Raw genomic sequence first — 24,064 nt, 5'->3', positions numbered from 1 at the left:
CTGTATTACTGTGACAGAAAACAATGTTTCATGTACACTACAAAACAATCTTGTTTTATTTGTTACACAATGCACACATATTAAACATACATGATAATTAATGATTTAGGATTTTATTCCTGGAGAGATGTTGGACCTGTGCACATTTCTGCTGAACAGCTTTAATAAAGTTAATGTACATTCCTGTTCAGTTTGAAAAATACATTTCCATTGCACATCATCTACATAATTCTGCATGAAATGTAACACCACAGTTAATTAAGAAGGAAATAAAAGTTGAGTTTTGCTAGGCTCCACTCCCTCATATCTGCAGCTCATCTGCCCAGTGGCTCTGTGGGAGATCAGAGAACAAATCAGTACAGCAAAAACTATGTTCACTTGTAATACATCAGTTCTTAAAAATCAATATTTAGTTATGGTCTTTAGTACAGAAGGAAACTGTGGATGTCATTTCCTTTGAATTCCTAAACAGGCTTTTTAATTTACAAGATGTGTAAAGTAGTAAAAGCTTTAGGACACAGACAGAATACATCCCATTATCCAATATACAGAGCATTAAACCAGACATATTTTTTTTTAAAGATATTTTTAGGCCTTTATTTGATAGGACAGCCCAGACATGAAAGGGGAGAGAGAGGGGGAACGACATGCAGCAAAGGGCCGCAGGTAGGAGTCGAACCCGGGCCCGCTGCATCGAGGACTGAGCCTCCGCACATGGGCGCACGCTGCACCAGGTGAGCTACACAGGCGCCCATTTGTACATCTTCTAACCTGTGATGCAGACGGTGTGATCTCCTCCAGGTCTCCGAAGCAGCAGTGTTTATGGCGGACGAGACTCCCCCACAGCACAGAGCGACGACAGGCCGGACAATCCCCCTCCACTGGCAGGAGGTGGGACGGCTCTGACTTCAGGAAATGTTTAGCGAGGCAGATCACATGAGTGCTCATTCCACAGGATGGGTGGAAACAACTCAGCTTTTCTGACACCTGAGGAAAAGACAGCATGTTAGGTCTCTATGTCAGCCTACAATTTGACATTATTTTACCTCCCACCAGAAAGTCAGTTTACAAGGATTGATCCAGGTGAAAGATACTGGGAGTACAATGGTTTAACCGTGAGGAAAAAGTCAATTGAAATTGAATTGAAAATGTAATTATCGGTAATTCATGTGGTGTACAAAAAATGTGTCGCCGACTGAAAAAAAATATAAATAAATCACCTGAATGTTGCCTCGAGTTTAAACAACAACTCAGAAAAGTCTGCAATTGTTTGGCTACACGTCTTGCCAAGATGGTGTCACATTACACAGTAACATGGCCAACAAAAGTAATTTTATTTTAACAAATTTCATTTTTAGGTTAATGGTAAGAAACTTTTTCAACTTGTGAAATGGAAACCAAAGCTGTTACTGAGCTTCAATGTTGTATTTTGTGCTATTTGACCCCCGGTTTGTTTTTACAGTTTGTTAGCATATTAGCACACTAACAATCTAACATGCTAAATGTTACAAATTACACCTAAGCAAATGCTAACATGCAACATATGATCAACTTTTAGTATTGTTAAAAGAACAGCTCTACATGATGGGAAAATCCTTATTTGCTTTCTTTCTGAGATGTTTTGTTCAGATGGATATCAATCTAATTTATGTGTATGTACAAAGCTGGAATCTTTATGCTAAGCCTAGCTTAGCATAAAGACTGAAAGCAAGGGGAAACAGCTAGCCTGGCCCTGTGAAAAAGTACTCCTAACAACACCTAACAATCTGATTTATTCACATCTTATGTAATATGTTTAATATGTAGGCTACATAAACCAATGTAATCATATCAATTTGTGGTTTTAGGTGGAGATATGTGTTGGAATGATTTATGTAGGAACAGTTAGGTGCAGTGACTGTGTGCAGCTCCCTGGGGTCTTGCTGTCACACTGAGGTTGCCAGGTTTGGTGCCATAATACCAGTATTGAGACCAAAACCAAATCCTGTGCTCACCAACTGTATCTGGCAACCCTAATTATAGCCTGACACGCTGCACAGAAGTTAATTAGAAAACAAAAATTACTCCTCTGTGAGGAAAGAGGCCTTGTCATTTGTCACACTGTGTGGATGTATACACTGTTGTTTATAGCTTATTTTACACTAGGAGTTCTCCTTATACTTTTTATTAAGGGAATAGTTCCAACATTTTGGGAAATATGATCAACCTGTACATAAACAGAGTATCAAATCTTAAAACAGAACAAAACAAAATCCCCTTAAATATCTAAAGAGAATCTACCTTGACCAGTCCTTTACAGAGAAAACACCTGGATGTCTCCTCCTCCTTTTCCTCCTTCTCCTCCTCCTCCTCCTCCTCCTCTCCTGCAGACTGCAGCGGCAGCTTTTTCTTCTTGGCTCTCACACTCCCAAAAGCGATGGGGATGTGCAGCGGAGGCTGCAGATGGGGCTCAAAGTCCATCCTGTACTCCTGTTTGAGCCAGCGGGCGGTCAGCGGCAGTCTGTTCCAAGGCGCCACCCGCAGCATGTTGGAGACGACGCGCCAGTGGAACTGCAGGCTCGACTCTTTCTTGGAGCGCCGAGAGACGTGGGAGAGACGCCTGGAGGAGTGAGGGTGCTGCCACGCCCACTCAAACTGACAAATATAATGATGATGGTTAGATTATTCACAGATGAAAGCATACTGGAAAAATCAGGTACAATAGGACTATAGGGATATTTAATACTACATGGAACTGTATTAAAGAAAAACAATATTAAAATAATAATAATTGCCGGTTCAAACAAATAAATATTATTGAAACTGATGTTTTTTAAGAGAAAAGATACAGTACTAGTAATCTGCTTGGAATTAATAATTTTATAGATTTATTTAACATATGTCAGTACTTTTTATGTTTTAAAATAAAAAAAATGAAGGGCCCACAGACACCCTTTATTTAGCAGCCTGACTTCTCCAAGTGAGTCTGAAGAGCAACAAGAAACCCTAATGAGTCACCGAATCATTGTTTGTAGCGTAGACTTCAGAATAACCAATTAAAACCTTGTCTTTTAATTCTCTAGGCCAAAGAGCTAGTGAAACTGAAACTAACTTAATAATGTTGTTTATTTGGTGGTTCTGTAGAATCTGAGTGGGAAGATGCTACAATTGAGGTTATCTGGTCTTGCTATTTTGCATCAGTAAGAAATAACCTGCTTCATGGAGAAGCTAAAGTTGGGAATAGGCAGGAGTACAATCCCAATAACAGTAACAGAGCAATGAATTGCCTCTTTGATGATAAATGATTGCTTTACAAATGCATCGTTGTGTGGGTGGGTATGGAGGTTTAGAGCGTCAAACTCTGAAAGAATTTCAGAGCGGAGAGATGAGTTGAACTCCTTTTCGAGCAAATATTTCCAGGAACCGTCGAGTCACAGATCTAAACTTAAGACCTAACCTTGGAACTAAAGTCCCTTTGTCCATTCCTGTTTGCTCCTGAAGAACCATCAAGATCAGGAAATAAGACAAAAACTAACCAAATGGCAGCGTTTGAGGAGAAGGATTTTCACACATGAGAAACCAACAACAGCACAGACTAATTCTGTTTGTGATTTACTGTGAAGTGACTGATGTTTTCAGAGAATGTAATGAATGGATACAAAAGGTGACCAAAAACTCCCCAGTGTCTGTTTCTATGCTAGACAATCCGCTGAGTGTTGCTTCAGAATCAAAACATAATGAAACAACCAGCTAATAAAGTTCTGTTTCTCACATTCACTTAACGTTAGTCCTCAAAAGCTCTAGTAGTAGACTATTAGGGAAACCAACAACACAACTTTGTTTATACATAAACGTTACAATAACATGTAACAAAGTACATTTACTCAAGTACTGTACTTAAGTACAAATTAGAGGTACTAGTACTTTACTTGAGTCTTTTCTTTTCATGCCACTTTCTACTTCTACTCCGCTACATGTCAGAGAGCAATATTGTACTTTTTACTCCACTACATTCATCTAACAGCTTTAGTTACTTTACAAAATTAACATTTTTGAAAACAAAAAACACATGTAGTTTATACAATACAATGTTTTGTTATAAATTAAACTACCCAACAATATAACGGCCTACAAGTCCAGCAGAAATAATTAGACCATTAAACACTTGATTGACAGAACAGTTTTAATCGTTTCCAGTTTCAAAAATGTGAGGGGTTTTCTGCATTAGGATCGCACGATATTGACAAAATGTGATATTGATTATGAATATTGCGATATCTATATCAATTTTGATATTTTTAAACATATGTAAAAAAAAAAAAATTAAACAAGTTTTCTTACAACACAAGGTTTATTTCAACTGACATTGAAGAGCATGTCTACAGAACAGAACATATTAGAAACAATAAAAAATAAATATAAAAAAATATTGCACACTTTTGATATAATATTGCGATGATGATGATATTGTGATAACGATATATCATGCACCCCTGCAGGACTTTTACTTGTACAGTTTATTTTTATTTTTTTAGAGTGTGGTATTAGTATTTTGACTTAAGTAACCCAGACAGCAACCCAACACTGAATAAATATTGATTTTCCATCGGAACCATCATTATGGTTGATATTGAAATTTCAAAGCAAAATAAATGTTGAATCACCATTACAATATCGATGAAACCTGACGTTATTAATGTTGATGGCAACAACATTGGAACAACATTGATCTGTAGTTATCTTTATGATTGATTAAGCATTGATATTTGGTTTACTGGGCGATATTGCCAATGTGTTGAAAAGCCATTGATTTAGAGTTGACCGGGAAACGACCTGTTGTTGAAAAGCCATCGAAATATAGTTGACCGGGAAATATGATTGAAAATGCGTTGATTTATAGTTGACCGGGAAATATGATTGAAAATGCATTGATATATAGTTGACCGGGAGATATGATTGAAAATGCATTGATATATAGTTGACCGGGAAATATGATTGAAAAGCCATTGATTTTTGGTTGACCGGGAGATCATCGGGTGGTAGACCAACGTACTGCACCGGACACATCTCATTTCTGGACTCTTGGGGCGAATACGATCAGGTAAGCTTGCTTAATATGTTTTGTTCGATATGAATGAATTGTACTAAATCAAATAATGTTACTCGTTAACATGATGGTTAGTGTCCATCATGCTTTTGGATTCTGCATCAGACAACTTTTAAAAATAGCTAATGTTAGCTAGCGTTAGCTAGCTAGCATTAACAGTCTTATAACATGGTAAAGATGAAGTTGGAAATGTTTTGGCAAAGAAATTATTGGATATGACTGAATTTCCATTTGTAGTTACATTATAGCTTTTGGGTTTTGCTGAGGACAACTTTTAGAATTCGGTTAATGCTAGCTAACGTTAACTAGCGCTAGCCTTAGCCTAAAAATCCATTTTGAACTGATGTTTGGCAAGGATGTGACAGTATTTGTTGCTCTAATTGTGTTGTAATGTGTTTGTAGAGAGGAAAATGCCAGGCGGAGAGGGAAGAAAAGAGATCACCTGCCAGAGGGACTGAAGCAAATAAAAGGTAACCTTCAATTTTGAAAAGTGATTTGAATGTAGGGAAAACATGATAGGCTAGCCTACAACACTGGACAAATTGCCTTATATCCGATCATTGAAAAATACTAGGACTAGTGAATTTGTTTCCAAGTGTGTATATGTGGGTGTTCTGTTTAACTTAAAGGCTATTTTTTTGCATTGTGCTTGTATTTTCTGTTTTAGATGCTCTTACACAGCAGATGGGGACAGCCGCCGTCACCGAATTTACTTTTGCCCAGCCTGTGCAAAAGTTACTGCGCTATGCGTCAGACCGGGCAGGATGGACTGGACGACAAACCAGTCAGACGTCAGAGGACCATGAACTGTAACTATGCTAAAGAGGACAAATAATTAAATAAGAGGCTAATAAAATGAATTTGTTTTAACCTTAAACAGTGTGGTGTGGTCAGTGTTTTTAGGCTAGGTTATAGGCATACAAGCTTTCAAATGTTCCATCACTTTTTAACTACCTGGCTGTAGATAAAGCAGGATATTCATTATAGGCTATTTAATTTAGGGCATTACATTTTCGTATGCCTAGCAATACTTTGCTATGGGTTAATAATGATTGAAATTCCATTGAAATCACGTTGATCCTTAGTTCAGTTGAAATTTCAACATTGTTTCAATATTCCTGATAATTGAAATACCATTGAAATTCCGTTGATCCATGGACAGGATTTCAACGTTGTTTCAATATTAAAACAGGGTGCAAAATGATGTTGAATCAACATCAGAATTTGATGTTGTTTCAATGATTTAATGTTGACAACGGAATGTTGATTTAAAGGCTCTGAAAACTTCTTCCACCACTGCTGTCCACCCATGTCGTATTATTGATTCTGTAACCAGTTGTGGCAGCTGTTTGGCCACGGAGCAACATGCAGCACTTTAAACTCTGCCCTGATAGTTCCTATCGGCTTTGGAAAATGATCAACTCAGAGCACTTACCCGAAGGGCAGCAATATCAGAGGGAAAGCCATGTATGATGAGGACCATCTCCCTGAACAAAACAAGGAATATATGCAAAATGTAAGTGATTATGTAATTACACAATGTCCATCATGTTGTATAGCACAGTAACGTTGGTCATACCACGGTCCTCTCCCACTGGTTCTCTTGGCTCCCCCTCTGTGCCGTCCAGCGTTGTGCTGTCCGATCCTGCGCTCAGGGTTCACAGTGAAGCCGATGTAAATGCGGCCTTTAAATTTAGGATTTGTGCAGTACAGCATGTACACGCCAAAGAAGCTTTCTACCTCGACAACCATTGTAAAGGAAATACGCAGTGTGTTATAATTTAGCTCCTTGATTAAACGATTGCTTTAACGCTAGAGCATGAATGTACTTAGCTAACGCTAAGCAACTACAAGCATGACGGTTAGCTGACTTGTGGTAATGCTGCCATTCTCATGGCAACATTACTTGTACTATTGCTCGAAGGTAGATATCTTAAACATTTCCACGCAAAGTTACCTATAGCTGACTTTCAACCATAGACAGTGAAAGAAAGCTTTCAACAAATAGCATATAATCGTTAGCATGTATACCCATAGACAGTTGGTGTAAATCCATAGACAGTATATAAGTGTAAATCATGTAAACAACACAACTTAGTAGCCTATAGAAGTGCCCGATAAAATGTGTTTCAAAAGCACTCAAAGTGTCACGCTTCGAGGCAAATAAATCACTCACATCATAAATAATAGATTACTGATACTGCTACATCTCAAACTGAGTCGTTTCGAAACATATATATTCGTTTATATGAATCACTAATAATATTTAGTTCGTCTTTCTGTAAGGACCCCTAAAAATGGGATTCGCTGCTTTAAAAAAGATGTCCCGCCTATAATGTGTATATACCGCAGCTGATTGGCCATAGTTTCATAGTATTCTTCGGTCAGTGACGCCCACCCCATCACGGACGGTGACTGGAATTAGCGAAAAACAAACACCGTCTAGCGTCTATTACACAACCTTTGGTAATGATAAAATTCTAAATCAAAACTTCATTTCAAAACTGTGCTGCAACAGTGTTTTTAAGAGATATATACATTTAAATAAAACCTACGTAAATAAAACCATAGTACTTCCGGTTTCAGCATGTCTACGACCATAACCCCTGTGATAAACTCAATTAGATAGATATACACATTTAGCCCCACTGCAACTGCTATACTAACGTTACAGTATATGTTTTGTTCACGCAGACATGGCTATTACAGCTGATCACATCAGGGATAAACTTATAAAGGAGCTCGCGGCAGTGCACGTGGTAGGTTTCTGGTTATTATTTGTATTACATGTTCTCCTAGCTTAGCTATGTATGTGCTGTAACTTAGTGGGCAGAAACACACGCCAAACTCCATTTTAAACACCTTTCAGTTGTTAACATTACGTTACGTATCTGCAAAAGTACAAACATGGTAAAAAATAACTGAGACGTTTTAGATATATATTTTATAATTATAACCATTTATAGCACTATATTCACCTGGCTACAATTTGCCTCACGCCACCGCACTCCACTGTGCAGGTTTATGTTAGCCAGAGTGTTAGAAGACCTATTTATACAGGCTTTATTCCTATTTAAATAGGCACTGTTTCATTGAGTGTAGGCTGATATTTGATGTGAATGCCACGCAGCTGTACATCAGTTATGGCCACCAAATAAAGCACCACTCAATTGAATGATTTTTGATTGGAGTTTGGTTCAGCTGTGCGTTGTGTGGTGCTAAGCAGGCCCCCAAGCTAATAAAACAAACAACTAAACAAGGTACAATATTAACAGTCCCTGGTCTTGTTGGTTTAGAGGCCTCACTCAAACTAGAATAAGGCAGAAAACGAGCCTGGTAGCAAGATAAAGCACACCATGATACATACAGTAATTCAGTATCAGCAGCATGACAGTGAGTTACTTGTCTACTACAGGATGTGGAGGATACATCACCCAACAGATGTGCTGCCAGCTACAAAGTCCTGGTGGTGTCATCCCAGTTTGAGGGCAAACCACTGTTACAGAGACACAGGTATTACACTGTACTGCTATCACATCATGCATGTCTGCAGTGTGGGTTGTTATCAGATCTTTGGTATCGGCCATGCAGACAGTATTAATACAAGGATATTGAAAGAAATATTCATTTGCAAATAGAGTGATTTCTGATAGAAAGTCCCACAGTAAATTATCAAACTGATAAGGTTTTATTTATGGTTTTATTAACTTGGACCACAGAATTGTATCAATATAGCTTATTATAAAAATAATAATTTATGATATAGCAGCTATGCTACATGATGACATCCCCTAAGATCTGTGTAAACACACATAACTAGTCGGTTATATCAGGTTGTGAAATCACAGTCTGTAATTGAGCAAAACAAAACCACTAAATCAGTGCCAACACTGCACATAAAAACACAAATATCATGAGATCCTGTAGCTCCAGCACAGCCATTGCACAGTAAATATAGTATTGTATAACATCTTAATATCACAGGGAAGCGCTGTGTGAGTTGAGCCAGCCATTTGCCAGGTCAGCAGTTGTGAGATCTTGTGCTCGCTTGTCTCTGTTCTGATTGACAGCAGTCAAACCTATAGGCCAAATTCTACCAGGTAACTTATTTATGTATAGTAATAACACCTGATAATAAAAAAGGTTCACTATGTGGCTCCAAAAAGACCTGAATTTACCCAAAGCTAAAGGTGTATCAGGGATCATGCTGTGCTTTCTTTAAATGTTGAAGGCTCTGTACATCTATTGGTAGAATGCTGTATAAATGTGTCTAGGGAAACCAAAACTCATCGAGTGTGCCGAAGAGCGGTTCTCATACGGCAGTTACTGCTGACAACAGCCATCGTGGGTCAGGACGGCACCGAAGCCAAAGTTTGATTTAACGGGGAAAGATCTGTCACAAATGAGCATTACCAACATGAGAACAACACGGCTCCTGGATGTAAAGGTGTACATACAACTGTACAACCCTAACCTGTGGTTGTGTGTTAACAGGATGGTGAATACGTGCCTAGCCGAGGAGCTGAAAGAGATCCACGCTTTTGAACAGAAGACCCTCACACCAGAACAGTGGGAGAAACAGAAATCACAATGACACGCACACGCACACACACACACACACACACACACACACACACACACACACACACACACATACACACACACATACACATACACACGTTATATCACACTCACATTAGTTTCAAATTTCTACTATAAATTAGGCCTTATGCTCTGATATGTAGAAAAAGAATACAAGTGCTCTCTGTAAATCAGCAGTATTGATATGAAGCAATGGAATGTTCTGGTGGCAATAAAACACTTTGGTGATGTATTTTGTCGTTGTTTCCTGTAAGTCCTGTAATTTTTAATCAAGAGAAAGTCAGTGAATATTGGATACATATTTTATATATTTGCCACTTTGAAACAGAATTGTTGCAAATTACATTCTCCACTCTGATAAATGCATATTTCATAGCAACTTGAGCATCAAAACTAAAAGCCAGAATGACAAGAAACATAGCCAAAAGTTTATTGAGAGTTTTTTTCCAAATTGAGAGCCTGATGCTGTAAAAAGCCCCAATTTGTGATTTGTAAAAGATATAAAAAATCAGGGGGCATTTTTAGGCCTTTATTGACAGGACAGTTGAAGAAATGAAAGGGGGAATGCCGCAAAGGGCCACTGGTCGGAGTTGAACCCAGGCCTGCTGCATTGAGGATTAAAGCTCTACCAACTGAGCTATCCAGGTACCCAATGTTGCCGGTTTTGAAAAAAATTTGGAAGGTACAACAAGGCAGGCTTGCTTGGTTCTTTCTGTGAATGATTGTAAAGATTTACAAAGGATATTTTTAATGTTACGGCATCAACTATTTAACTGGGACATTTTGGGACAGATTGCTGTAGACAAGGTAACGTCCCACTTTACACAGGTCAATACACTAGTAAGGGCAAATTACTTTTAACCATGTAACCAGCAAAATAGCTTATGGTAGGCTACTGTATTGTGTGAACAGTAAACTTCATTTTATGTGGCATTTTTCTTTTTCAAATGTTCCACCAAAACACGTTCCTTCCCGAGACTATTTTGCAGAGCCACCGTTGCTGCGTCACCCAAGACGATTGTGATTGGTCTGGCAATGCGACACTACTATGTGTATAACAGATGAACAGGTCTGTAATCAAGTGAACAACATGTAACAAATGGGCATTGAATAGAAATGAGGTGAATACATTTAAAATACAAAACACTGTAGAGCACAACATGTCTATTCCCGAGTGCACATGCATATTGTGTGTGTATGTGTGTGTGTGTGTGTTGAAGTCTATATGAAGTCTCACACAAAGCACAGAGGGCTCATGAGGTGTTAATAAGACCAGGCAGACCCCCTGCCTGCTTTCAGGCTGACTAATTGCAGCCATGTGCTTTGATCAGTCAATGTGTTGTTTTTGTTAGGGCGAACGCACATTAGCCATGTGTGATTGTGTTTCACTCCTCTGGGGATCAATAGCATGTACAGCAGAATAGTGGGAACAATATAAATATCTAATGATAACATTTAGTGGAAGTGAAATATTTTTATGCAATTATATAATCATAAAAATGTCTTTTGTTTAAGAACATTCCATGCATAGTTTTTTTTACATAACAGTAACATTTGTGTGTGTGTGTGTGTGTTTCATGACATTACATTTTACAGAGCAATGGGCACCCATCTAAGCAAGAGTGTGTTTACAGTGTTGACCAGCTGAAATCCATTTGACTTGTATTTGTGACTAAACCTAAGCCTAAGCATGTATTCCAACTAAAATGGACTATGAAAGTGGAGACTGTTTTCATGGTGTTATGATAGGTTTTCTTTTGACGAGAAAATATTAACTCACGGTCCACTGGCAAGCTTTTTCAGGAGCTTTCAACCACAGCTCAGAGTCTTCATCAGTTAAAGGAGTTTGCTCAGTAGTATGGAGAGTATGGAACTTTGGTCATCACTAGTAAATACAGTCCATTCATTGTGATTTGCCCATAGAAAACATTACCTTTTTGGAACGGCCCAATTGCTTGGCCTCCGGTATTGCTGCTTGCAGCTTTCTTGAAAACTGTTCATCCAAACAAATTCAAACTTGACACTGCGCTTCTTTGGATCCTGACAAATATACCTGCCATGACATAGCAATATACCAGCCATTGGTCCCCCCACTTTCCGCTCCTGGCCCAATTTGGCGTATTTGGGACCAGGCTATTAATGGGAACAAAAGCGTTCATTCCGATGATGCTTGAACTGGTGAAGTTTGCTGCAATGTAACATCTCTGGTCTCTCTTTCTTCATTGGTTCTTGAATGTTCTGTAGCGAGCAGTGAAGAGCAAGCTGTACCCAGCATGTACCCAGCAATAGGGGTCCCACTCAATACACTACACATTGTGTACAACGCACTAATAAATATGTCCCGTAGAGCTCCAGAGCTCTCATTTGACACACAGGGAATGAATTGACTAAATAAAACAGGGAAAACCACGATATGGCCTCCCTGATCTGGAGTAAGTAATTAAACTTGGTGGAATCATGTTTTACCGTAGGAGAAAACATGTTTCACTTGTTATACCTTTGAGTGGGTCACGTTGTACATAAAGAAGTACCTTCTTGTGTATGACACGTTCAGGTGTCAACATATCATTTACATCCCCAGATTTATAGCGTGGCTGAATGCTGGTTCAACTGAACGCTAATTTGATTTGATCCTTCAGTGAACCGGAGACAGAAACAGAGTGAGAGCATCAAGTGTGTAAGGATTACTTCCACCACTTACCCTCCACAGGCCCCAACATGGGGTAGAGTGTGTCATTGTCTGGGTGTGATGGGAATGAGTTTATTCACTGATCAGGACAGCTCGTCTCTTTTTTAGGGTAAGAGAATATGACATTAACCTTGTAATTTATACCATAGCAGTTTCCCGTTGAGAGCTGTGAGTAACAAAAGGAAAAACAAAACAGAATCATGCCCCCTGAAATGAGCTTTTCCAAAATGGCCTCCGGAGTGTGATGACGATTATAAAATAAAGCTTGTATCACTGTAGCGCAGCATCATTTCCATCATTCGTTTATTGAACAAATTGAACATTGAATTGAATATAACACCACTAAAAAAGGACAGTTACATTTTAAAGGGCTGTTTTCAGCTGATATTTTCTTTCAACTAACACAAAAAATGTCTGAGTGTCTTTCGCAATGTGTTTATTGCGCAAGTTGATAAAGAAATGATAAATATAGATGTAGTCTATAATGGTCTTCTCCATTAAGAACTGTTTGCCTCTGTTTTGTTTCTAGTCTTTTTGCCAAGCTAGGCTAAACAAGAGCCAGCCCTTATTCAGAACAGGCCTACTCCATCGAAGTACTAATATAAGGCACAGGTGGACTTTTTCAGTCGCCTCTTCGTCAGGAAATCTTCATAGCAACCTCTGTGGTATGAGAAAACAACAATAGATGGGTGCAAAGTAGCCTCGCATTGCCAATGCTGTCTCCCACTGGCCCACCCATGAGAGAGAGACATCATGGCTTTCAAACGAGCAACTTCTGTCTCCCCCAATCTAAGTAATGACAACAAAACTGTCGGCCTGTCCACATGATACAAGCCTTCCGTGAAAATTTGAAAACTTTATTGTTCACTGCAGCTTTCTGAAATTTGATTATAACATTATTTTTGTTTATTTATTCTTATCCTTAAATAATTTACTGGCTTAATTTAATTATTTTAAAGTCTATAATTGATTTTAATATCTATTTTGTTATGTTTCCAAATTTTAACTATACTTGTCTTTGTTGTGATTGTGCTTTGTTTCTTGAATGTACTTATATTATTATTATTTTATGTTTACAATGTGTTTCTATGCCTCTGTAAAGCTCTTTGAGTTGCCTTGTGCTAACAAATTAACTTGCATTGCCTTGCTTTAAACATAATTTGCTCTTACCAGTGTATCACCGTGTGTACTTCGTCCAAAGCAATCCCACCAATCAGTCCCATAACGGCCCAGTTAGAGAGTATATGCCGTAAACATATTACTTGTAAATCTTTACAATCATTTCCCCAAAAGAATAAAGCAAAATCAGTGCAGCCTATTGGGCCTTAAAATTGATACACTTTTTCTTTTGAGTATTAACGCTCTTGCTTACATCATTTTGCCTAAATATGGCTAGATCTGCCCCTCCTCAGTGTAATGTCAGTAGTCCTTGTGTGGCTTTGTATTCATTCTTGAATGGCACCACTTAGTCAATTCAAACACAATGGGATACATTTGGCCTTAAAAAAAATCATAATTTAATGAATAGAAAACTTGCCAACATGTTATGCCAGGTTCATTAACAGGAGGATGACTCTGGACCCAAAGTTGTACCATAGAACCTAAGTTTTTTCACAATAAATAGGACTCCTTTATCCAAAAACCAACCATAGTATTAGAAGATTAGTCACACTAAATTCTATCTTGGCATAACCTCAATAAACACATTTCTTCAGCAATTGTGTGTACTATTTACACAAGTATATATTGTAAACCAGCTGTGCTGGGTCAGACTGAAAGGAGTCATTCTTAAATCTACCGGAGCAGAAATGATCCCCTGCTGCATTTGGAATTAGAGGGCAATAAATCAATAAACAAGCCTTGTGTGGTCGGAGATGTAAAATTAGACAGCTTGATTTCTCTGCAGGAGCTGACCCAAACACGTATGTAGTGCAAAAGTGAAATGCAGGAGTTGGCTGAGCAAGAGTGAATACATCAATTAGGTTCCATAAGTCCAAGCACCAGCTGATCTCTGTTAAAACAGTTCCTGGCAGGGATTCTTTCAGGCTGGATCTCTGTGTTCACCACCTCAGACTGGTAGACAAATATCTATCCTGTCTGCTCAGTGTCTCACTGGAAGGAATTATTTGGACGAAGATCAGTGTAGTGCATGGCACTGTGCCTTGCGCAACGGCCCATAAGAGCAAAGACACTCTCTCCATTGGAAATAATGGCCTTGCTGTGTGCAATGTTGAATTTGTACAGTACTTGAGAAAATCAACCTCGCCTAATTTACCTAATTACACTTAAAGTAGCTACGAGGAATTTTTAAATGTTTCTGAAACTGTGTAATTTTCCATCTGATGATCATAAATGACCTGTAACAGCAAACAAGACTAACAGTGAAAAGAACACTATTTTTATATAGTTTTTATTAACGTCCGGGTCCGATTTTTCCTTCAAAGTCACAAAATGATTTACAGCAGGTAGCTCTACACTTACACTTTGACGGGTCACAGATTTTGGTGTAACACCGGAAAAGCCTGTGTTTGAGTATTCAGCCAGGTAAAAGGAAGCAGGAGATTTTTTTAGGCCTAAATGTTTTTTTGTTGTTGTTTTTTTTAGTTTTTTTTAAATCAAAGTTATTATTATTACTACGTAGGTTGCTACAACAAACTCTTGCTAATGCTTTGGCTTGTGATCAGGTGTGGTAAAAACATTACCACTTTTGTCCAAAGGGGCCAGCAACTGAAAAGTTTGTCGTACAACAGTCATAAACATTCATAAAGACTCTTGACAGTGGCATTTCAGTCTTATCCCTTCAAATAAATGTCTACATTCAGTTCACAGTCGATGGGCCAAAACATATAAAGAGCACCCATACATGCGTTTATTATTGAATTCTACAGGTAATCAACAATTGATTTAAAAAAATAAATAAAAGACATTATGTGGCTAAAACAACAGCAGCATCCTTCCCACACACACACACACACACACACACACACACACTGTGTGTGTGTGTATCACTCTCTGAGCCTCAGATGGTCAGTTCTCATATCAAAGTTCATCATCAATCATAAAGTTAGAATAATTACTGATAAAAGGTTATAACTGAAGTATCCCATATAAAAAATGTAACTGCTCCTTGTTGCGAGTGTTTGTTGAGGTCATTACAGTTTCTTGTTACTGATGTCCAACATGGCGTGCAGCTCCCCAGGCTCATATCCCAGCAGGCCTTGCAGGTTGCAGACAAAGCGGTAGACGTAGCGTTTGCCAGCTGTCTTGCGGATGATGTTCTTGTCGTAGTAGTATCGTAGGCCTCGACTTAGCTTCTCATAGTTCATCTTTGGTTTGTTCTTCCTCTTACCCCACAGCAGGGCCACCTGGACACAGAGCCACAGCTTACTCCAGACCGCGTAGAGCTACAGAACTCTCATTACTTAGACAGCAATATAATGATGATCAATACTATTAATGTTGCAAATGTAAGTGGTAACTGCAGTCACTGGAGTCACATAGAATTAGACTGATCTATTGATTTTAAGAAAATTAAAAACACAAACTTGTAGAGCTAGACCGATAAAAGACCTACACATTAATTAGATTTGATCAAAAATAATGTCATTTTATCATCTTTAGCAGTAGTATTGGTATCATAAGGATATATTCCACTGTCGATAAATATGTCAGTAAAAGTTTGGAATATTAGTTCCTGTGTCCAGCTGTTGGTGAAAAATAGCTAACTACTGCCACAAAACCAGCAGCTTATATTTCCACGTGCTAAATAAACTCAATATAATGTGGGGTGGAGTTGTTTGAACTGACAGAGCTGGGCGAGCAGTTTCCCCCTCCTTCTAGTCTCATTGTTAAAGGTCCTTCATGCTCATTTTTAGGTTCATACTTGTATTTTGGGTTTCTACTAGAACATGTTTACATGCTTTAATGTTCAAAAAACACATTATTTTTCTCATACTGTCTGAATATACCTGTATTCACCCTCTGTCTGAAACGCTCTGTTTTAGCGCCTGTCTCTTTTTTGAGATTATTTTTTGGGTATTTTTAAGCTTTTATTCGACAGAACAGCTGAAGACATAAAAGGGGAGAGAGAGAGAGGGGGAAAGACATGCAGCAAATGGCCGCAGGTCGGAGTAGTACCCTGGCCCGCTGCGTCGAGGAGTAAACCTCTATACATGGGCGCCCGCTGTACCAACTGAGCTATCCGGACGCCCGAGCCTGTCTCTTTAATCCCCCCCTGTTGAATAAACCCAGTCTGCTCTGATTGGTCAGCATTTCCGGGTCATCTGCATCTGCGCTCTCAGAGTCTCTGCACCGTCACTGCAGCATAACTGTAACGGCACCGTAGTGGCACTTTCTATAGTATAGTTGTGACATCACAACCGTACAAAAGTCCTGACGGCTCGTTTAAAGGCTCGTTCTAAATACAGGCTTGTGCATTTATCTGTGGATTGAGCATTTTGATACTTTCACAGTATTTATATAGCACCTCAACCTGCTTTATAATAATAAAAAAAGACAAATCTCATTTATTGACAATATGGGACCTTTAACCCAGTTGTTCCCAACCTTTTTGGTCTGAGGTCCCCCCACAGCCCTGTCAGATGAATTTACGTACCCCTTCATCAATCCCAATGTATGTTCCAAATGTAAAACACTATACTATATATTCATTTTTTCATAAAATTGAACTGTCAATATTTAGGTTAGTTTGGTCAGCAATCATACTACTACTAGTCTAGGCTACAATTACTTGGAGAGAAGCTGAATGTTTCCACCATTTATTCATTGCTTTCAGCTACCTGTTTAAACCACTGTGCTCGCTTGCTAACTCGTTTTACACATTACATATAACTTACATTACACATTACATAACTGCAACACAAATTGTTCAGGTGTTACAGTTGACTTAATATGTGAATATATTTTTTTAATCAAATCCCAATTTCTACTTTTTTTCAAATTAGTCGAGCAACTCTATGATCTTTGAGTAAATGTACTGAGTTACATTCCATCACTTTGAATCACTGCTTTAAGCCTATGGTGTTTTACATCGAATTTTGCTAAAACCTACAGGCATTATGTACCTCATCAGGGTCCGTCAGCTTGAACTCCCACCCATCTCCTGTCCAGCTGATACAAGACTGACAGCTGCAGTCTGTGAGAAGCTCCAGCAGAAACTGCCACAGCTGGATGGGACCACTTCCTATAGCAGGAAGACTAGATTGAAGACCTGCTGCATAGATTTACAACTGATATGAATCCATATGAGATATTAAAACTGAATCTCCTTCAGCCACTACTCACCAGTGAAACCAGCAAGGTTCACTGCGGATATCACGGCCGTGCCCACATCTGTTTTGTTGCCTACATATTCTTTGAAGCTCCTGTGTGGGTGTGGTAAAGTGAAGATATCTTCAGACATGGTCTGTTCCATCGCTGGCTTTATATCTTGGAGAGGAGCAGTCCAAGACAGAGAGCCCACAAAGTCAGAGTCGTCACTGTGGGCAATCTCCACTTCTGAGTCTGTACACCATAGGAGAAACAGAGAAAAGGCAGGTTAATAAGGATGGAAGGCTCTCAGGTCATGATGCGAAATAGCTTCTGGTGGCCATATTGGATTACAAACCACAGTGGTTTACAGTCTTCTAGAACTATTTTTTGGGGGGCTTTCTGCCTTTAATTGATAGGACAGCTTGGGAGAGAGAGGGGGAAGACATGCAGGAAATCGTCACAAGTCCGACTTGAACCCTGGACCTCTGCGTCGAGGCATAATCCTCTCAGTATATGTGCGCCTTCTCTACCCACTGACCCAACCCGGCCACTTCTGGAACTATTTTTTGTAGACTCCCATCATAAACCAAATTTGAGGATTCATACAATATTCAGAAGCTAAAAGAATCAGAGTAGATTTTCTGTTGCTTAATGGACACTGGTCCAGTTAATATTGCTATCCTTTGAACACATCTGAAAAGTGAAAACAAATGCAGCCAATGTCAGTCGTTTGGTTTTTGGTGTTACTTGGACAGAGATACCCTGCAACATCCTAAAAATACAACATCTGACATAAAAATCCCCTTAACAAGCAAACATGTTAGCAAACATGCCTATTTACACAACCAGCAGGCACACTGTCATGTTTTTCAATGTAATCTAATATTCACTTTTCTTCTCAGTCTCCACCAACTCCTGAGAAAAAATATCTGTCTCCCTAGCTGCTAAATGTTCAGCAGCTACTCTCTAACTGTGTCTGTCTGCTGTTTGCTGCTGAGCAGGTAGTGAACAATGGCTTTATCAGAGCTTTTCCATTGAAAACAGCTGCTAAAACAGGTTAAAAAGCTGTGATGTGCAAATAGATGTGAAGAGAACTGCATATCTGATGATGATTCTCTGTAGGTTCGTCACTACGAGCCACTTCTTCACATTACACATAGACATTTGATCCATTGTTGAAATGATTGATTAATGCAGCATTTACAGAAATTATTTTGTTCATGTTTTCAAGGCCCAATTTCTTTGGTAGGAAGCAGTGTTGTAGTACTCGAGACTGGTCTTGGTCTCAAGTACACTTTTTGAAGGTCTGGTCTCCGAATCGACCACATTTTTACTCGGTCTTGTCTCGGTCTCGGATGAAAAGGACCAGACTCAGGGTTTTATTTCAAGACCGGTCAAGACCACAACTTCAGGGATATCACTAAACTGCCTGCGTATTGTCTGATTTATGTGTTAACATCATTGCTGCAATTGGATGTAAAACTTCCTGCTTTAAATACCACTTGACTCATTTCTAGTTTGAAATGTACTGTTAACCCCCGTTTCCCAATCCCCCTTAACACGTAAATGTAGGTGACAGGAAAAGAAGTTCTGGCTGTCAGCCAAATCAAACCAAAACATTTTATTTATTACATTTTATATATTATACATTTTTTAAAGTTTATTTGCAAAACAACATCTAAAAGAAAACACGCAGCAGTGTTGGGACCACCTAACATTTTTATCTGCACTAAGTAAGGAAGCATAAAGAAAGGTAAGTGTAAGTGATGCTAGCAAAGCTAGCGAGCTAAAGTTATCAATCTTCCTCTGTACCATAACTCTCCAGAAATCTCTTCACCCCTCACCCAAAGGGATTTTATTGCACCGTGGGTTGGAGATAAACATATTTTCAATTGCTCTGTATGTCTGGCACATATGGCAGAATTGATAATAAAGTTGACTTGACTTGACTTAGCGAATATTAGCTATAGCCTACATATTAGTAAGTAGTGTATATACTGTATGTTTCAGTTGTTTGGTCTGGTCTTGTGTGATACACTCTGGTCTAGGTGACGACGTGGTCTAGGTGGTCTTACTACAACACTGTAGGAAGTAGTTCCAATAAAAACTGCTGCTGATGAGATACATTCAGTTTGGCTTTGTACCACCACAAACTATCTCCATGGCTTAATACAGGAGGTGAGCCTTTAAAGAACATCTTTAGAATTACAATCTCATCCTGAAACATGACTGAGAACAAACACTAACTCAGGATCAAAGTAGAATGTAACCGCAAGCAACACAACATCTTTTTTGCACCATATAGGACGTGTAAGTGTGTGGAGTGTGTGGAGTGTGTTTTCACCTCCGGCCCCTCGTGTTTCATGCAGCAGAGCAACAGCGGTCATGCTCCTGCTGGGATCTTCTGTTTTGATCAGATAGTAGTCTACACGTTGGACAGGGACAGGGTGCAGAGTGTGGAGTTCTGTCCTCTCACTGGGATGGTACTGAACATGATAACTGCGTTTGTCTGAATGCTCCTGAACATAGTCGGAGTAGTTTTCTGAGGAAACAGACAAGGGAATCGTAAAACTATTTAGAATAATATAACAAGTAACAATGTATTAATTATGTAATTATATATATATATATATATAGAAGACATTATCACATTAATACCTTTGTTGATTTGAAGCTGGCAGTAAGATGGTATCGTGCATGTGGGTAATGAAGAACTGCAGTCATATTCATTCTCTGGACAATGAAATTCAAACATTGTGTTATTCCATGATCATTGACAAGGACTAAGAGGAATTTAATAAAGAACATATGTTTACCTGTGTGCATGCTTACTTTTTACATATAATACAATATAAAGCAGAAACCTTAGATGAATGTAAAGCCATTATTACGGAGCCCCTAAAGGACATGTTTTTTGTCTTCTTGTGGGCACAAGAAACTTTCTTTTGAGCACGAGATACTTTTCTCATGAGTACACGAAAAGTATCTCGGGCTCCTGAGAAACCAATCTGAGTACCAGTCTGAATGGTTGCCGAGGAGGAGGAGGTATTCATCCTTCTGAAAACGCAAAATGTACCTGATAGTGTCATCAACAAACTTAAAGATGATCCTTATCTAACTGTTTATCGATTTCATGCTCTGAATGTGAAATAGCCACATAACCAGGGGCGGGGCTAGAAGGGGGGCACGGGGTGGCACTAGCCCCCGCTGAAATATGATTGGACCTCCCTGGTGGTTAGCAGTACTTTGTTAGCATAAAATTCCCCATGTCCCTTTAGGTACCAAATATTATAGCATGGCCTACATCATCTTTTGAGTATGATACATATGCTAAACGTTGGTTGAAAAAAGGTTGTAAAAAGGAAATGTCATAAACATCAGCAGAGATATATTGGCCTGCCATAACATTTTATGTTTGTGGAAATTCACAGTAATAGAAATGTGTAAATATTGAAAATGTTTTAAGGTTTAAAATTTTAAAATAAGCCCCAAAATTAGAAAGATGTAAAGTTGAAAAGCATGTAGGGAGCTCCAGATGGATCGCACTGTGTATAGATGACACATTTGAAATGTATTAAAACTTAAACGTAAAAAAAAACACTTCTGACACTTTGTGGGGTCATGACGTCAGGGGTTATTTTTAACAAATGGAAATAAAAAGATGAATGAACAAAAATTATGAGCAAAGTACTTTAGCAGCAAAGCATGTTTCAAGGAAAATGTGAGTTTGTAAGAATTGTTTTTTTTGTTTGAAAAGTCCTTTTACCTCTCCTCATGGTCTCCAGATGCTCCCACAGGATCTCTCCTGCGATGCAGTCAGACATCAGGCCCAGGAAAGCCTCTCTTTCCAGGCCACACAGCTCGCTGCCCTGCAGGCCTCTCAGGTCTGACCCCAGGCAATGGAGACCGAACTCAGCCTGGCACCAGTCCAGCCAGTAGTTCACCTCCCATTCAGACCACAAGGTAGGATCTGGACAAAATAAATAGGAGTAAATCTACATCTCTGAATGTACTGTAATGGGAGCTTTCACTCCTGTATTGATGAATGCAATATCCTGCGTGTAGCTCAGGCTATACCCTGTGGGAAGAGATGGTTGATTCTCTCCTGGGCAAATCCAGTGAAACTGGCCTTCAGCGCCTGGTTGAGGACCTCCTTACTGGTCGGGGTGAGAGGAGGGACCTCCAGGGTGTCCAGCTCTGGGAGACAATATAAAGACCCTCATGTGACGCTTCATCTCACCATAAGCTCATTAGACAGAAATAAATTATAAAATAATATATAAAATCCTCCTTTCAACAAGCGGCAAGGACTTCGTGAACACACAAAAAAATTTTATTCTGGTTTTTGGTGTCGTCCCTCCACGCCCTACTTTTTCCTTGCAGGTGTTGCATATTGCAAACTTGTTATCTTCTGCACACACACTGAAGAATTTCCAAACAGCTGACATGTTGCAGGTTAATTCACGAGGTTCCCTGTGCAAGAACAGCGCGGACACACGCTTCACACCGCAAACGGGTATGCACACACACACGGCGAAGTTGAGAGAAAGGAAAAAGAGACAGAGTCCGTGTGTGCGTGCGTCCTTGAGAAGAGAACTGTAACCTTATAACTTATGTTGTCAGTTAATTGTAGTATTGACCTGCATGAAATCGGCATATGTCACACTGACCTGCGCTATCCTCGTCGCGTAAAGCCCGCCTCAGCGGTTGTTATTGGTGTAAAGCCCGCCTCAGCGGTTGTGATTGGTGCCTCAATTTTGAGGACATTGGAAATGGGTTTGAATGGGCTCTTGGCCAGACTGACTTGCAGAGCAAATCTCAAATTTGCCGGAAGTTCGTCAGGGTTTACCCAGGCTAATTAGAATGTGCCAGAAGCCACCAAATTTGGGCTACTACAGAATTTACCCCCCTACAAAAACATCGTCCTCTGAACAGTCTGTGCCCCTCACTTTTGAAATTACAGCTACACTCCTGACAAGCCGTATTCGTTTTAGTTATAAAGGTTTAAAAACAATCCCATAGATGTACATTATATATACAGTACACCATCGATATTTCAAAATACTCAGTACACCTCACTGATTAATTGATCAACATAAGCTCACATTGATGGCCTGAACAGTTTATGAGTTATGTGTTATCTTTATACAGTACAAACTCCTTTCAAGTATTGAAATGTTCACAATTGCACACTGACAACTTTGCATACGTTCATTATGATAGGATGATGTACAGTTTATGAGTTATGTACCATAATGCATTAGAGCCTAATGTTGGAATGCTTTAAAGCTCCCACTGCATCTTTAACTCAGTCAATATATTAAGGTCAATGAGTTTAAAACTATTAGAAGTATTTTTTATTTTTTTTTAGAAATCATTCTTCACTCTCCAGGACAACTGAGCCAATTATATACAATGATGAAAGCCATTAGAAGCGGCTGAAAGGACATTGAGTTAAAATTTTGCATTTCCGCAGTCAAGAATGATCCAACATGATGAGTTTCAATCTATAAAGAGCTTTTAACTGCCTGTGGATGACACAGGCAGTTAATGTGGATGTGTAAAGACAGGTAATGAAATGTGTTTATTCACATATAAATAACATAAATATGATTTAAGCTAAGTATAAGTCATTCATTACCTGTTTAAACACCAAATGCTTTAGAGGAGAAGCTATTGTTGACTAATCCTATTAAACATTTTAAAATGTCTGCTCACAACTACATTATAGTATATCATAAACCATTCATGACAAATACTCAATAGGGTGGTTAAAGTAAGTTGTTGCCATAACGTTCAAATTACGTTCAAAATGTAATGATCAGATTGAAACAAACAAGAAATGCGTCAGAATCCCTTTGACCTCCTCCTGATGTTGACTGAAGAGTGGGATGAAAATCCTTGTCTTACCGTAAGTACTGCAGTCCATCCCAGTGTGTAAGGAGTTGGGGATCAGTTGGAGGAAACTGAGACCACAAAGGGGGGAATGGGGCTTTAATATGATAGATAGGAAGGGAGGAGGGGACCGGTTGTGATGGACAACTGTCAATCATGTGGATGTGGGAGGGGCAGAAGGAACAGGTCTGAGGCCAAGTGTGGAATCACTTAATCAATGATTTTACACACAGTGGGCACAGAAGAAAAATAATATGACAGGACATTGGATGTTGGAAGCACTGATTTAAGAAAACATCAACAACTAGTTTTCATCTGGAGCTTTCAGCCACATCTCATGACCTTCATCAGCGGGTTTGTAAATTGTCATTCTGACTGATATATTCCACGACAGCTGAGCAAACGGCAGTCACCGATAAAGGCCCCAAGATGAGACATAAAGCTCTTGGGGAAATGTAGTAAGTGGCCCTTGAGTTAAGAATTCTTTGTCAAAGCAGTAAGGTGGAATATGACCAAACATA

The 24,064-nt window shown here is 39.1% G+C and overlaps 3 protein-coding genes and 1 long non-coding RNA gene across 7 annotated transcripts; 2 read left to right on the top strand and 2 right to left on the bottom strand.

Annotated features, from left to right (window-relative positions):
- Nucleotides 1–31: 31 nt before the first annotated feature.
- slx1b (SLX1 homolog B, structure-specific endonuclease subunit) lies at nucleotides 32–8,141 on the bottom strand. 3 transcript variants are annotated; one of them, XM_028564242.1, is made up of 6 exons: nucleotides 8,065–8,141; nucleotides 6,666–6,822; nucleotides 6,522–6,573; nucleotides 2,281–2,634; nucleotides 772–987; nucleotides 32–331 (listed from the first exon to the last, which is right to left on the bottom strand). In XM_028564242.1, exons 2-6 carry the CDS (start codon nucleotides 6,800–6,802, stop codon nucleotides 302–304), a joined length of 789 nt encoding a protein of 262 aa, XP_028420043.1. In that variant the 5' UTR covers nucleotides 6,803–6,822; nucleotides 8,065–8,141; the 3' UTR covers nucleotides 32–301. The 3 variants fall into 3 exon arrangements, with proteins under 3 accessions (XP_028420043.1, XP_028420044.1, XP_028420042.1); XM_028564243.1 differs by lacking the exon at nucleotides 8,065–8,141 and adding an exon at nucleotides 7,263–7,287; XM_028564241.1 differs by lacking the exon at nucleotides 8,065–8,141 and having other exon boundaries at nucleotides 6,666–7,199.
- LOC114545752 (uncharacterized) lies at nucleotides 4,795–5,928 on the top strand. Its single transcript, XR_003690931.1, has 3 exons — nucleotides 4,795–5,080; nucleotides 5,489–5,556; nucleotides 5,754–5,928. It is a non-coding gene; the product is annotated as an uncharacterized LOC114545752 (long non-coding RNA).
- On the top strand, nucleotides 7,471–9,920 carry zgc:112271 (bolA-like protein 2). Of its 2 annotated transcripts, XM_028564244.1 has the most exons (4): nucleotides 7,471–7,552; nucleotides 7,781–7,845; nucleotides 8,502–8,599; nucleotides 9,581–9,920. In XM_028564244.1, the coding sequence occupies exons 2-4, from the start codon at nucleotides 7,783–7,785 to the stop codon at nucleotides 9,678–9,680; spliced, it is 261 nt and encodes an 86-aa protein (XP_028420045.1). In that variant the 5' UTR covers nucleotides 7,471–7,552; nucleotides 7,781–7,782; the 3' UTR covers nucleotides 9,681–9,920. The 2 variants fall into 2 exon arrangements, with proteins under 2 accessions (XP_028420045.1, XP_028420046.1); XM_028564245.1 differs by lacking the exon at nucleotides 7,471–7,552 and having other exon boundaries at nucleotides 7,660–7,845.
- A 5,273-nt stretch (nucleotides 9,921–15,193) lies between these two features.
- On the bottom strand, nucleotides 15,194–22,352 carry LOC114545455 (protein c-ets-1-B-like; the record flags this gene model as incomplete). The annotated part of the gene is made up of 8 exons (XM_028563722.1): nucleotides 15,194–15,742; nucleotides 17,462–17,580; nucleotides 17,682–17,900; nucleotides 19,993–20,190; nucleotides 20,307–20,381; nucleotides 21,415–21,618; nucleotides 21,726–21,845; nucleotides 22,319–22,352. Coding segments are annotated over 8 exons (1,182 nt in total), but the record flags the coding sequence as incomplete, so codon positions are not given.
- Nucleotides 22,353–24,064: the final 1,712 nt, after the last annotated feature.

This window comes from Perca flavescens, chromosome 19 (genome assembly GCF_004354835.1).
Source record: "Perca flavescens isolate YP-PL-M2 chromosome 19, PFLA_1.0, whole genome shotgun sequence".
Classification (NCBI taxonomy): domain Eukaryota; kingdom Metazoa; phylum Chordata; class Actinopteri; order Perciformes; family Percidae; genus Perca; species Perca flavescens.
Note: the sequence above shows the minus strand (reverse complement) of the source record. Positions and strands in the feature narration are given on the sequence as shown.